At 49.9% G+C, this 12035-nt stretch overlaps 1 protein-coding gene across 8 annotated transcripts in view; it reads left to right on the top strand.

Annotated features, from left to right (window-relative positions):
• PPP6R3 (protein phosphatase 6 regulatory subunit 3) overlaps positions 1–12035 on the top strand; it is a 119128-nt gene that overhangs the window by 82813 nt on the left and 24280 nt on the right. For 5 of the 8 annotated variants that reach the window (XM_037517431.2, XM_037517430.2, XM_037517428.2 and 2 more), the window contains 4 exons: positions 156–220; positions 2351–2466; positions 3489–3574; positions 10053–10139. In XM_037517431.2, coding sequence (XP_037373328.1) covers positions 156–220; positions 2351–2466; positions 3489–3574; positions 10053–10139 — 354 coding nt within the window. The remainder of the gene's footprint in view (positions 1–155; positions 221–2350; positions 2467–3488; positions 3575–10052; positions 10140–12035) is intronic. The other 3 variants (XM_037517434.2, XM_037517433.2, XM_037517432.2) reach the window with 1 other exon arrangement.

Raw genomic sequence — 12035 nt, 5'->3', positions numbered from 1 at the left:
GCTCTGGTGAATTCTCTCACCCTCCCGCGCTTCTGACTGTACCCAGTGCTTGTATAAATAAATAAGTAAATAAATCTTTAAAATGAATAAATAAAAATAAAACTTTGACACTTTGATTTTTATAAATGCTAACTGGCATATTCCTTTTTATTCAGCTTTTTCAAAAATGTCAATTAATTGAGCGAATACTTGAAGCCTGGGAGATGAATGAAAAGAAACAGTAAGTAAATGGTCTTTGGATGGGAATTCAGTTTGATTTAAAATTTGAAGAAAATATTCTCCATTTCCCTTGGAGGAACAACGGTGAAAATAATGACACGGTGCGGGTCATGTGACAGCTAGGACCACCCAGGTTATTTAATTATGGCGGTATTTCTCTCATCCTTTCTTTGCTTGATTCCCATGTCTTTCTACTTTCTTGGGGGAACCAGGGCCTTTATTCCACCTCTACTGCCCTGGAAACGCCCTGGTCCTTTTGGACAGCAGTTTTCCTGAGATAGCATGGAGCTGAAGAAAGGCTTGTGAAGCCAAGTCGTTGGCGATGATTTTATTTGGCGTGTTTGTCCTGGGAGACCCTACTCAGAACGGGACTCTGCATGTTTGTGTCAGAGGGGAGCCGCTGCCACAGGGGTCAGGGGAGAAGCGAGGGGGTCTCTCCAGAGCCCTGGTGACTGAGGTCCTGGGCTGTATCCATGTGTCTTCCATAGTGCCGTCCTCGCTCATGCCCTGGACTTGATGCCCCGGCTTCTGAAGCAGGGGTCATAGGGCATGTTTGGGAAACACTCCCAGGCCTGCTCCGGGCACTTGTTTTTAAGCGAGTTTCTTGAAGCATAAGCCTCCCAAGGTGACATTCCCCCTGCTTGGGTGGGCTGGTGTCTAGGTGCTCTGACAGATGTGTGCCTCGTGCGGCCCCCGTGACCAGGACGGGAACCCCCCCCCCCGCCCCCCAAGATGCTGTCTGGGCCGTCCGTCCTTCCCCAGGGTTGCTTTGTCAGACTCCTGGCCCTCGGGGAGCTGGGGGCTCATGGGAGGGAGTGCTTTGTTTTATGAGGCTTGGTCTTAAACTATTGTTTATGCCCCCAGTGAGGACTTGGGGTTGGCCCAGTGGCAGGTGTGATGGGGAGCTTCTCCTCACCAGTCTTGCTCATGTTCTTCCAAATGGAGCCCGGCGGGGTGCTCTTTGGGGCCATCTGGTCAGCATCTGGTTGTGTCTGACTCCGTCTCGCCTCTCTGTGCCTGCCCCGCCACTCTCTCTCCACGCTGCCTCATCTGGCCGGAGCAGAGGTATTGGTACTCTCTACCCCCCAGGGGATCCACCCCCCAGGCCTGGCTAATGACACCCACCTTGTCCCAAGGGGTCCTGGACAGGTTTTCCTATTGTGTCCTCCCTTGTACCAGAAGCCCCGAGAACCTCGGAAGGCCTGGGTCGGAAACCTGTAGCTGGGCTTTTGTTTTCATGTGGCCTTGAGGGGACATGGTAGGTCTAAGAGGATGTGTAGGAGAAACACTTTGCTCTCTAGACCTTGAAACCAGAAGAGAGATCCTCCCTGTGCCTCTGATGCTGCGCTTCCTCATCGCTGGCCTGTTTGTTCTCCAGCAGGCCTGCAGTAGAGTATGGTTTTTCTGGTGGCTGCAGAAAGTTAATCCTTTTAAGCAAACAAAAAAAAAAAAATCTCAGTTTACTCCACCTGTCTGCCATCTAAAATCTTCTGTTTCAAAAAAAAAAAAAAAAAAACAAACCCCTATTGTTTCATAGACTTCAAGGCCGTGACCCTCTGTCAGTAGCCTGGTGGCAGTCACAGCGGCTTGGTGTGTCGCCACGGCGCAGCCCGCAGTTAGGAAGATGACCCTGCCGTGCCTTGCCCAGGGTCACTGGGCACGTGCAGCTGGCGACGTCTTGCCTTGGCCGGCTCCTGTCGGCAGATGTTCCGGCTGGAGAGAGGCCGTTGTGGATGCCGCCGCTGCTGCTGGGTGGGATGAGAAAAATGATCTTTCAGCAAAATGAACCCCAGTGCTCTCCTCTCAGTTCCCTGCGACCTGTTGAAAGTCTGACAAATCATTTCACAAAACATTATAAGGGGAAGTAAGTATTAGGCACCAATGAATGGCGCCTGTTTGTCTTTTAAAGAGAGTAGACATCACAGCAGATGAGCTGTCGGTCGGAGCAGACCTTGTCTCCTGGGGGGAGGCCACCGTGGCTCTCAGCCCGGCGCTGTCCTGCCTCTTCCTTTTCTGGCCAGTCTCTTGTGTGCTCCGTCTTCAGAACGAGCCTGTAAACCCACACTGTCCCCGAGCTGTTCCCGCTCTCTGTGCTATCAGGAGTCTGAGTGTGTGTCCTTCCCCCCGACAGGGCCGAGGGGGGCCGACGGCACGGCTACATGGGACACCTGACACGGATCGCCAACTGCATCGTGCACAGCGCCGACAAGGGCCCCAGCAGCACACTGGTACAGCGGCTCATCCGAGGTGAGTGGCCAGGCCTCGCGAGGGCCGGCAAGTGGGTATGTGTAGCGTTTTCATAGCTGCTCTGGGGTTTCTTTATATTTTATGAATTGATGTGGAGACTTGAATGAGGTTCATGAGGATGTATTTGAAGAGGGAACTTCTCCTTCCTGCAGGCCTCTTAGTAGGTTTTGGTCGAGTTCGCTGTGCTTGAGTTACCCACTTGGATTCCGCAGGGCACGGCTCGCTGGTGTGGGCATGCTCGGCCGTGCGGGGTCGCTGGAGCTGTGGCCACTCCCGCCCTTTCCTTCCTTCTGTAGGCCCCGTGTGCCTGGGGACTAAGTTCCGTGGCTGTGAGGCTGAAGCGCCGCGGACTCGCTCTCCGTGCCTCTCACTAGGCTGGCGGCTGTGCACTCCTGAAGGTCTCTGCAGCAGCATTAACATTTAATCCATCCAGGCTACCTCGGAAGAAACTATGGTTGAGTTTGTGGACGTCACTTGCCAGATGAGCTGGGCGTGCCTGTGGGGTGCACGCTCAAGTGTGGACTTAAAGCAAAACTGTCACTTGACCACTTCTCTCTTAGAAGGACTCCAGAATTCCAGCCAGTTTGAGTTTTCTGAAAATTATTTGTATGTTCTTTAAAATTTCTGTAACAGGGACGAATTGTCTACTGCTTTATGTCCTTGTGTTGGCCTTGTGATATCGCGCGCTTAGCGTCATGGAGAACCGGGTGGCCTTCATGGAATATTCGCTGGCCAGGTGCCAGTCGGTGACTCAGAAGAGCGTGTGGGAGCTGATGTGGGCAGCATTTCCTGCCACCTTATGTAGCCGGGGGTGGAGGTGGGAATGGGTTCCTGCAAGTCGTAGGGGTCCTGCAGACTTGTGGGGTGGGCTTAATTACTCCATTCCTCTCAGCCAGGTGCTTGGCTCTAGACCCGCTGGCCTCACTGGTCGAGTGGGTGTGGCCACCTCGTCCCTTCTCGCTTCCTGAGCCTGGAGTTCACTGCAGCGGGAGTGACAGTGCGTCGTCCTTTTCTCTCTGCAGATCTCCCCGACGAGGTCAGGGAGCGATGGGAGACATTCTGCACCAGCTCCTTGGGAGAGACTAACAAGAGGAACACGGTGGATCTAGTAGGTTTTATAAGGTTACATTTTTGTGATTTCAGGGCTCTCTGCCTTTGTCCATTTATTCAGAAAGGTGGGAAAACTTGTCCCTGTGATGTGGGCCAAGCTTAGGTTCATGCTTTACCAGAAAGAGAGGTCACTGTGCACAGTAGCCTTGCGCATTTTTCTGGTCACCTCCACGTCCTGCCTGGGATGACCGAAGATGCAGAAGCCACTGACAGTTCTTAACCCCGCGGGCAGAGAGTGCCCTGTTCCCTGCGCATCGCTCGGACCCGCCTCTGGCCTGCCTGGTGCGCCCTTGGGTTTGTTAACTTTGCCTCAGGTGATCCCAGGGGATTAGGAAGCCTGAATACTCCTTTGGGTATTTTCTGATGTTACTGAGTTGAGTTTTCCCTTGTTCTGTGTCATTCTCAGCGGGAAGTTTTTGTGGATGACTTTGAAACCCCAGCTTAAAACTCTTTAATGGAGTGGTACTTTAGCCAGGGAATAATGGCATTGATAATTTTTTTTTTTAATTATATTGGACTTTGGAAAGTATTCTTTTTTTTTTTTTTTAACTTATTACTTTAAGGTAAGTATTGCTTTTACTTTTGAAGACCGGGAGCATTTCCTTTGAGGCCCATGCCGGCGGGTAATCAATCATTCCTGTGGCCTGGACATAGGCGGGCGTCTGCACTTTGTGGAGGTGGATGTGCCAGACATTTGATTCCGTATTTGCAACTCAGAGCTGCCGGTGGGAGTCTCTGGTGTACAGTCACACCCAGTCACTAGGAATGGAGCAGCTCCAGCCTCGGCTCACAGCAGGATGTGGACCCGAGGAAGGCAGAGCATCTCTGGCAGCTCTGGAGCGTCACTGGTCCCGGTGTCCCTCCCCCTGGGTAGATTGTCTAACACATTGGGTTATCTTCTTCCAGTTTCTGGACAGGTTGGTGGAGTAATGGGTTTTTGGGTATGATGTTGGAATTGGCGGGTACCGCGATTTGATAGAACGATAGAAGTAGTAGGTACCATGATTTGAAAGAATTATAAAGAGATAATTATAAAAAAATTAAACTAGTTCTGTCTGATCGCCCTTAGTGTCTGAGAATATCATAGCCCAGTGGAGAAACTGACATTCATTCTGGCAGCCCCGAGCCAGCAAGGGAGGATTAAGTCACCTTTAATGTGTGGCCCGTTGTTTGTTTTTCACTAGTCATGTCAGGTGGAGTTCCAGATACCAGGGTTGTGTTATAAAGTGAGGTTGTGCTGTCATGCTGTAAGCCATGTCTTTCTAGAGGCTCCAGTATTGAGTCCTTATTAAGAAAGTGGGGAACATGATGACTAAAGAGATTGTCTTATTGATAAAGGGGTACTTGGGAATATTCTGATTTTGTTTGAGAAACTTGGTTTAAAATTTTCTTTTGATTAACTTCAAAAGTAGAACTGAAAAATGTCTAGTTAAATTTTCATTATCAGGAATTTAAAAAAAAAGTTATACCTTCAGTAATTCAAGCCAGTTTCTTTTGTGAGCAGTTTGGTAGAAAGGTCCTCATTGCTTGGAACGAGGTAGGTGCCTGGCGTGGTGCCATCAGGGTCTGGTCTGCACCTGCAGGTGTGACGTGCACCTGCACAGAGCAGCTCGGGCCTGTGTGCAACGTGCAGCCCTTTCAGCTCAGGTGCGTCAGCCAGTCACGCACGCCTGTGCACAAGACAGGCGAGCAGGGGCCCTTAGCCTTAGCGCTCTCCACACCGTGCTGGGCCACACGGGTCATCTGCAGCTGACGGAGTCAGCCTATGGAGCAGATGTCTAGATGCCAGAGCCAGTCACCGCCTTTGTCCTGCCCATCTTGGGGGAGCCCCACACTGTGGTTTTGTTGAGACTGTCAGGTTAACCTTTAAGACCCTTCAGTTCCTTGGTCCCAAATATCCAACATTAACAGCCATTTAGTCTTAAGTTCTGTCAAGAGTCTTGCTTGGTGGTATCAAGGGTGCACGTGTTACGGTGTTTAAGGGACACTACGCCACCAGCGACACTTTAGCTGTGGCCTGTGGGCGCTTTGTTTTTCTGCCCAGAATGTGTCAGACTTAGCCCAGTAGGCCTGCATGCCATGTTCCAGGGAAAACATGGTGAGTGCAGTGGGGTCTCATCTTTCCAAACTGTCACAAGAGGATTGTGAACCAGTGGGATGTTGGGGAAAGCACGTTTCTGCTGACTGTGACACATTCATTTCGAGACAGGGGGCAAAGTCACAGGCTGCGGCACCTGCCTCAGATTGACAGGTCGGGCCCTGCTATGGGGTGGCTGGGCTGCCGTCCTGGGGGTCACTTCAGGTGTGTTCCAGGACTCCAGTCAGTCAGCCGGGGGTTGAGCGGCACATGCTTGAGGGAACCCCGTTACCTGGCCTAGCCTGTTCTTCTTTTTCTGGCCACAGCAGGGATCCGCTCACGTGTACACCAAAACCGTGCCTGTGCCCTGCCTGTGGGCTGGAGGACTGTGGTCTGGACACTGCTGTGCCAGCCCCCGTGCCTCACCCTAGGCGTTAACTGTCCTACCTCTGAGCAGGCTGAAGTTCTTTGCTCGTTTGACCCCGTCATACCCAGGGTACATTTATGTGCTTTTATGGTGGGAGTTTCGGTGAATAAAAAAATAAAATCACATTTACTCACACCCGAAGACCTCTGTGTTTTGCCTAGGCACTCTCCATCCCGAGATACATAGAAATTGGTAAAGATTTAGATGGAGTGAACTTAGATAATGTAGAAAATGTTTTTGTAGTGACTGCAGAAAATTGAGTTTCTTTTATTGTCTTTCTTCTTCTCCAAGGGTGAGACTGTTTTGAAAAGTGCCAGCGCCTCAGTGCCAGTTTGTGAAGTTGTGTAAAGACCGTGACATAGGCAGGCACGAGAGACTGGCCTGAAGACTCGGCAGGTTGGGTCGGGCCCTCGGAGAGTCTATTTTCTAGCCTTCCGGGGCCATGTAGGTGCTGGGGGTCCCGAGTAAGTCTGTGGGCCCCACATTCCGCTCAGAGGCTCACAGTCGAGCCATGCTTGTCGTTTGCTCTAACAGCCTGGTCAGCCCAGATGGAGAAACACTTCCCTGTGACAACAATTAATACAGCTGAATTAAAAGAAGATTTTTTTTTTTTTTTTTTTACAGAGGCTTATTTTTATTTTTTATTTATTTATTTGTTTGTTCATTTTGTTTATACATGCACTGGGTACAGTCAGAAGCGCGGGAGGGTGAGAGAATCCACCAGAGCCAGAGCGGGGAGCAGAGCAGGCAGAAGGACCGAAGGACACTGCTGAGGGGAGCAGCGGGCGGCAGGAGAGGTCTGCGCGCCATGTGGGACCCTCCTCCAGTGGTCCGGGAGCAGCTGGGGATCGAACCGGCACCGCAGTGGCTGTGGGCAGCTTCGCAACCCAGCGCTCAACCACTGCGCCACCGGGGAGGCCCTAAAAGAAGATTTTTAATATAGGAAGATAGTGTCATCTCTAAAGCACTTTTTATTACAACATCAAGAGTATTTAGAGTGGTCTGGTGGCGCAAGCGTAGTCTTGTGTACATGTTCCTTTTGTTTAAAGTTAGGGGTCGATAGTCTCATGTTCATTAATTTACTTGAATGGCTGCTGTGTGCCAGACACTGAGGATATTGCTTTAAACAAGGTTGTCAGGAGTTCCTGCCTCCATGTGAAATGGGTCCGCTCCAGGGGAGGTAGCTCGGGAGTGTCTTGGGTTGGTCTGAAATCAGCTGGTCCCACAAGCCTCGTGGAGAAGGTGGTGTTTGCACAGAGGCTGGGGATGGGGGGGGTGCGGGGAGAGCAGAGTGCAGTGGCCAGAGCCTGGGGTCTCCTGGTGTGGGCATGGCTGGCATGCCACCGGTATGGCTGTAGCAGGGCGCGCGGGGCTGGAGGTCTGCAAGGGCCTGCAGCCAGGTCTCCTGCAGCTCCGCACCAGCCGCGCGGTGTACTCTCACTGAGCCGAGAGGCCATCGGTGTGGAGCTAGAAAGTCACAATTTGATAGTTGTTTTTAAAAGGCCCTCTGGCTGCTGGGTTAAGGACAGACTGTAATGGGGCAAGAGCGGAGAGAGAAGCTGCTTGGCTGCATGAGTCAGTGCAGGCCCAGGGGTGCAGTGGCGGCTTGCCCAGACTTGCTGAGAGGTGATGGGGTCTAGGCCATCCTTTGACAGCACAGTGGACACGGGGACAGGAGAAATGAGGACTGAGATTTTCAGGTGTGAGGAGTGGAGGTGGTTTGTGTGGAGGTGGTGGGCCTCAGCGGTGTGTGCGGAGCGGAGGTCAGGTGCTCTGTGTGGGTATACCTGCGCAGTGAGCCAGCAGGACCTGGTCAGCACGTTCCCCTGGTGGGGAACAAGACTGTGCCTGTAGCTCATCTTACTCACACTGGTTTCCAATGGCCTGCGCGGCGCGTGGAGCCGGAATCGCCACATCCTTCGCTAGTGTGGTTTGAAGGTGTGCGTGCATTGCTTTACTCACCGCTTTCTGAAGCGGTCGTTTCTTTTTTAAGAAAAATTTTAATCCCTCCCAGAACCGCTGTAAGGGTAGGAGTTGAGGCTGTCCAGGCTCAGCGGCCCGTCATAGCCAGTCCTCCTCCTCTTTAACCAGCAAGCTGCTGCACCAGGGAGGACAGGAGACTGCTGTCTAACTCAGGCCACAGCCGCTAGTAGCCACCTCGTTTTACTCCCTCTTTTTTAGTTCACCAAACTTCCTGTTTGAATTGTCTTCTATTTCTGTGCCCCACCATGGGGTGCGCCTCCCCCCCACCCCCCGCCAATACACACTGCTTTTGTGTGATGTTTGCAACTAGCCTGCCAGCTGAGCATCCCGAAATGCCTCTGAGTCCACGGTGGTAGCACTGCTTGACCTGCCCCTGAGGGCAGTCACCCCGTAAGATGCCAGCTCCCGTGACCAAGCAGTTTATTTCGCTGCCCGCCTTCTGCTGGGCTGTCCTGGAACATTCCTGTCCTCATATCTCGCCATTAACTCACAGACTGAGACTGACTCAGCCGCTTCCCTCCACCCATCGCACAGTCTGCCTTTGATTTTATCACCTGAGTTAGACTTGGAGTGGGGGGCGGCTCAGAGAGGTGGAGAGACTTCACTGGAAACACAGGTCATTCCTTGGGCTTAGTGTCTCCCTTGCCAAGGTGTTCAGACAAGGGGGGAGAAGGGACTGATTTTATTCAGGCGGTGCTTTATCATGGTTTATTCAGAACGTCTTTTTTTTTTTTTTTTTTTTAAGATTCATTTATGCATACAAGAACTGGGGTACAGGCCAGAGGTGTGAGGGTGAGAGGATTCACCAGAGACAGAGTGGGGGAACAGAACAGGCAGACTGATTGAAAAATACACTGCTGAGGGGAGCAGCGGGGAGACAGGAGAGGTCTGCGGCACCATGTGGGTAGCTCCCCGGCCGGGGATCGAAGTCGTGCTGCAGAGGCTGTGGAAAGCCCCATAGGTTGCATTTTAATCCTTGTGCCACCAGGGAGGCCCCTATTCAGAATGTCTTAAGCCCCACTGACACAGGCCTGCTTCGTTTCGACTTAAGGCTTCTTGAACCCGTGTTGGAACATCACAGAGCTGGCGGGCCAGTTTCTGTCCTCCGGGCTGTTAAGACAGGGAGGGCTTCAGGGGCCATGGCAGCTGCTCAGGTCTCCCCTGGTGACAGTGTTCTCTCCTTCGACGCTTCTGTGAGAAAGGCACGCTAAGCCAGAGGACACAGTCAGTGTCTGTTATCCTCAGAAGTGTAGTGCTTGCGACCAGGCTGTACAAAGTGATGCTATTCTTTGTATCAGTCATCTGGATATCTCATTTCTAACGAGTCGTGCATTTCCTCCTAGTATTGTGTGACATTTTGTGAATTAGTACAAATAGGCGAGCAGTTGATGTTTGTGTTTTTGCTCAGTTATGGTAAGTTTTAATTGTAAATTCCAAGGGTAGGGACGCACATTTTAAGGGTCGGAATTCTGGCTGTTTTATTTAATAAGCAGGGAATTGAATGATTGACTTGAGTCGTATTCAGTGGACAGTGCTTTCCTTGGTGCAGCCAGGAAATGCAAGAATCTAAAGTGAAGTGGTTATATTTAAACTTGACCTTTCTAGTGGCTCCTGCGTAATCCCTGGGAATTACAGTTTTACTCTTCGGGCCTGGAACATAAAAGTGATTTTTCTGTTTCATCTGAGCAATTATTTTGACCTCCCCTTGTAAACATTTCATTGGAGATAATTATGAAAATCACTTAAGTGGGGCGGCCGCTCCTGCCTGGTGACGTGGTAACCAGGGCCGTGCCCGCAAGCGGTGCCAGGGCAGGCTGAGTGCGGTGTGTGCCCTGGAGCTGCCGGGTGGAATATGGCTTACAGTGTACTTCTGGTTTCGCTGCTACACATTGAGTGAAAAACTAAATGTGATTTTTCCATAAAATATGCTGATACAAATGTCCAAGATTTTTTCATGTTAAATAGTTTTTTACATTTTTATGCATATAGGTTACAACCTGCCATATTCATTCATCCAGTGATGATGAAATTGACTTTAAAGACACGGGGTTCTCACAGGATTCTTCTTTGCAGCAAGTGAGTCACGCCTAAAGCTTTGCTCTTTATTTTTATTTTAAATGCTTAGTCCAGTTGCCGTTTATGAATTAGCTTCAAAATCAGATCATGTGTTAGAATGTGATTTGGGGGGCTCACTGGTTAGGTAAAGCAGTGCAAATAGGGAGTGTCGGGTATTTGAAAGGAAGGTTCATCCCAATTATATTTCCAATAAATGTTTCATTCTTGATTATAATCATGACTCAGGTAAACTCCCAGGAGGTTTGAATGAAGTGAATCACTTACAGCATCTCGGACGTGCCCCCATGCAGAGCTTGACCTCAGCCGAGTTGTCAGTTAAAGATCCCCCTAGCAGAGGAATAGTAGGAATAAGGGGGGAGGAATAGTAGGAATAAGATTTTTTTTTTTAGTGTTAGTAAAAGTAAACTTTCACAGATATCCCTGTACCACATGGTTTATGTGTTTTCAATGTCTTAAAGTTCTGTTATTGTGACACTTGGACTAAGTTTTAGTTACAGTAATTCATTGTCACCCCTGCCCTCCTACCCCCAAGTTCATCTCCATGATCAGTTGTTTGTAATCTTTGTGGGGTCGAAAGCAGAATATAAAATATATGCACTAGTTTATCATCCACTGGTGGTTCTTGGAGAAGTGACAGATGACTTCACTGTCTCCTCTGGTGTCAAGTTTGGGAGCTAAAAACAGAAGCTGTTGGAGGTTATCACTAACTAGTTCTTGGCATGTCCGTTGCTTCGATGCAAATTCAGATCGTCTCCTTCCCACCCAGCCCTGACTGTGGCTTACCTTCTTTTTTTCTCACTCTTTAAGACTCCTCTTTTGGGGGGACCAGGATGGAGCTTCCAGTGATTATGGCGGCCCTGTCTTTGGCCTCCAAGTAGATGACTGTCATTTCAGGTACAGGCCGAACTAAGTTTTGATACAAAGTTTGCGTTTTTTGCTTCTAAGGCAGTTGAACACTCACATTTTCAAGGTAGCCCCGAAGTAGCATTCCAGCCCTTGGCTGGCTTCTCTGTTGCCTCTTGTGGTCCTTGGGAAGCCAAGCCCCTGGGTGAGGGTGGCAGTCGCCAGCCTGCAGGAGGAGCAGTTGTGCAGCAGGCCTTCCTGTAGCCCAGAGCAGCTCCTCACTGCCGCCCTCTTGCCTTGGCTTGCTGTTGGCCAGCACTGACCACCCAGAGCGCACCAGGTAATCCTTTTTTGACCTCAGAATGCTCAGTTATTCCCTGGAAGCACTTTTAACAACAGCCCTTCCTCCACGTAGCCTCGTAGAGTACCTTACCTGGTGTGAACTCAGTGTTGCACATTGATTCTCATCCATAATGATGTGTGCTGGTGTAAGATGAAGAGTATCGAGGTGATTTTGTTCCTGTTGAAATAACTTTAAGAAAAAGAGTGCCAGTAACATCTATTTGTAAATAAGCTAATTAACTTGGGACTTTGGGCTCCTGATTTCATTGAGAAGTGGTTAAATGTGGGTCTCTGAAAAGCGGGGTCCCTTGCTCTCATGAAAGCCGGCGCTACGGCCACAGCCGCGCTGGGGAGAATTTCTGATTTATTGTGGTTTGACTGACTGCTGATATGTGCACATCCCAGTCACAAACACCTTCCAGATAACTTTCTCTGGGCTCCTGTTGTCTAGATTTGATCCGCTTATGTAAGCCACCCTCTAAAAGTAGGAAGAATGATTACCATTTTCTGATTGGCAAGCATCCAGTAAACTTTCAAACTATAAACCAATTGTGAATTATTTTGAAAATAAGCAAAATGCTCTAAAGCTTTTATTTATTTATTTTTTCATTTGAGGATACAAGGTTAACTTGAGAATTTCATTCTAGTCTCCATTCTAAGTAGATTCTTAGTTTGTATGTATCAGCTTCAAGTTCTCATTCATACCTGAAG

The sequence above is a fragment of the Talpa occidentalis genome, unplaced genomic scaffold (assembly GCF_014898055.3).
Source record: "Talpa occidentalis isolate TD23 unplaced genomic scaffold, MPIMG_talOcc4v2.1 talOcc4.17, whole genome shotgun sequence".
Taxonomy (NCBI): Eukaryota; Metazoa; Chordata; class Mammalia; order Eulipotyphla; family Talpidae; genus Talpa; species Talpa occidentalis.
The sequence above is the reverse complement of the archived record's forward strand: the minus strand, read 5'-3'. Positions and strand labels throughout refer to the sequence as shown.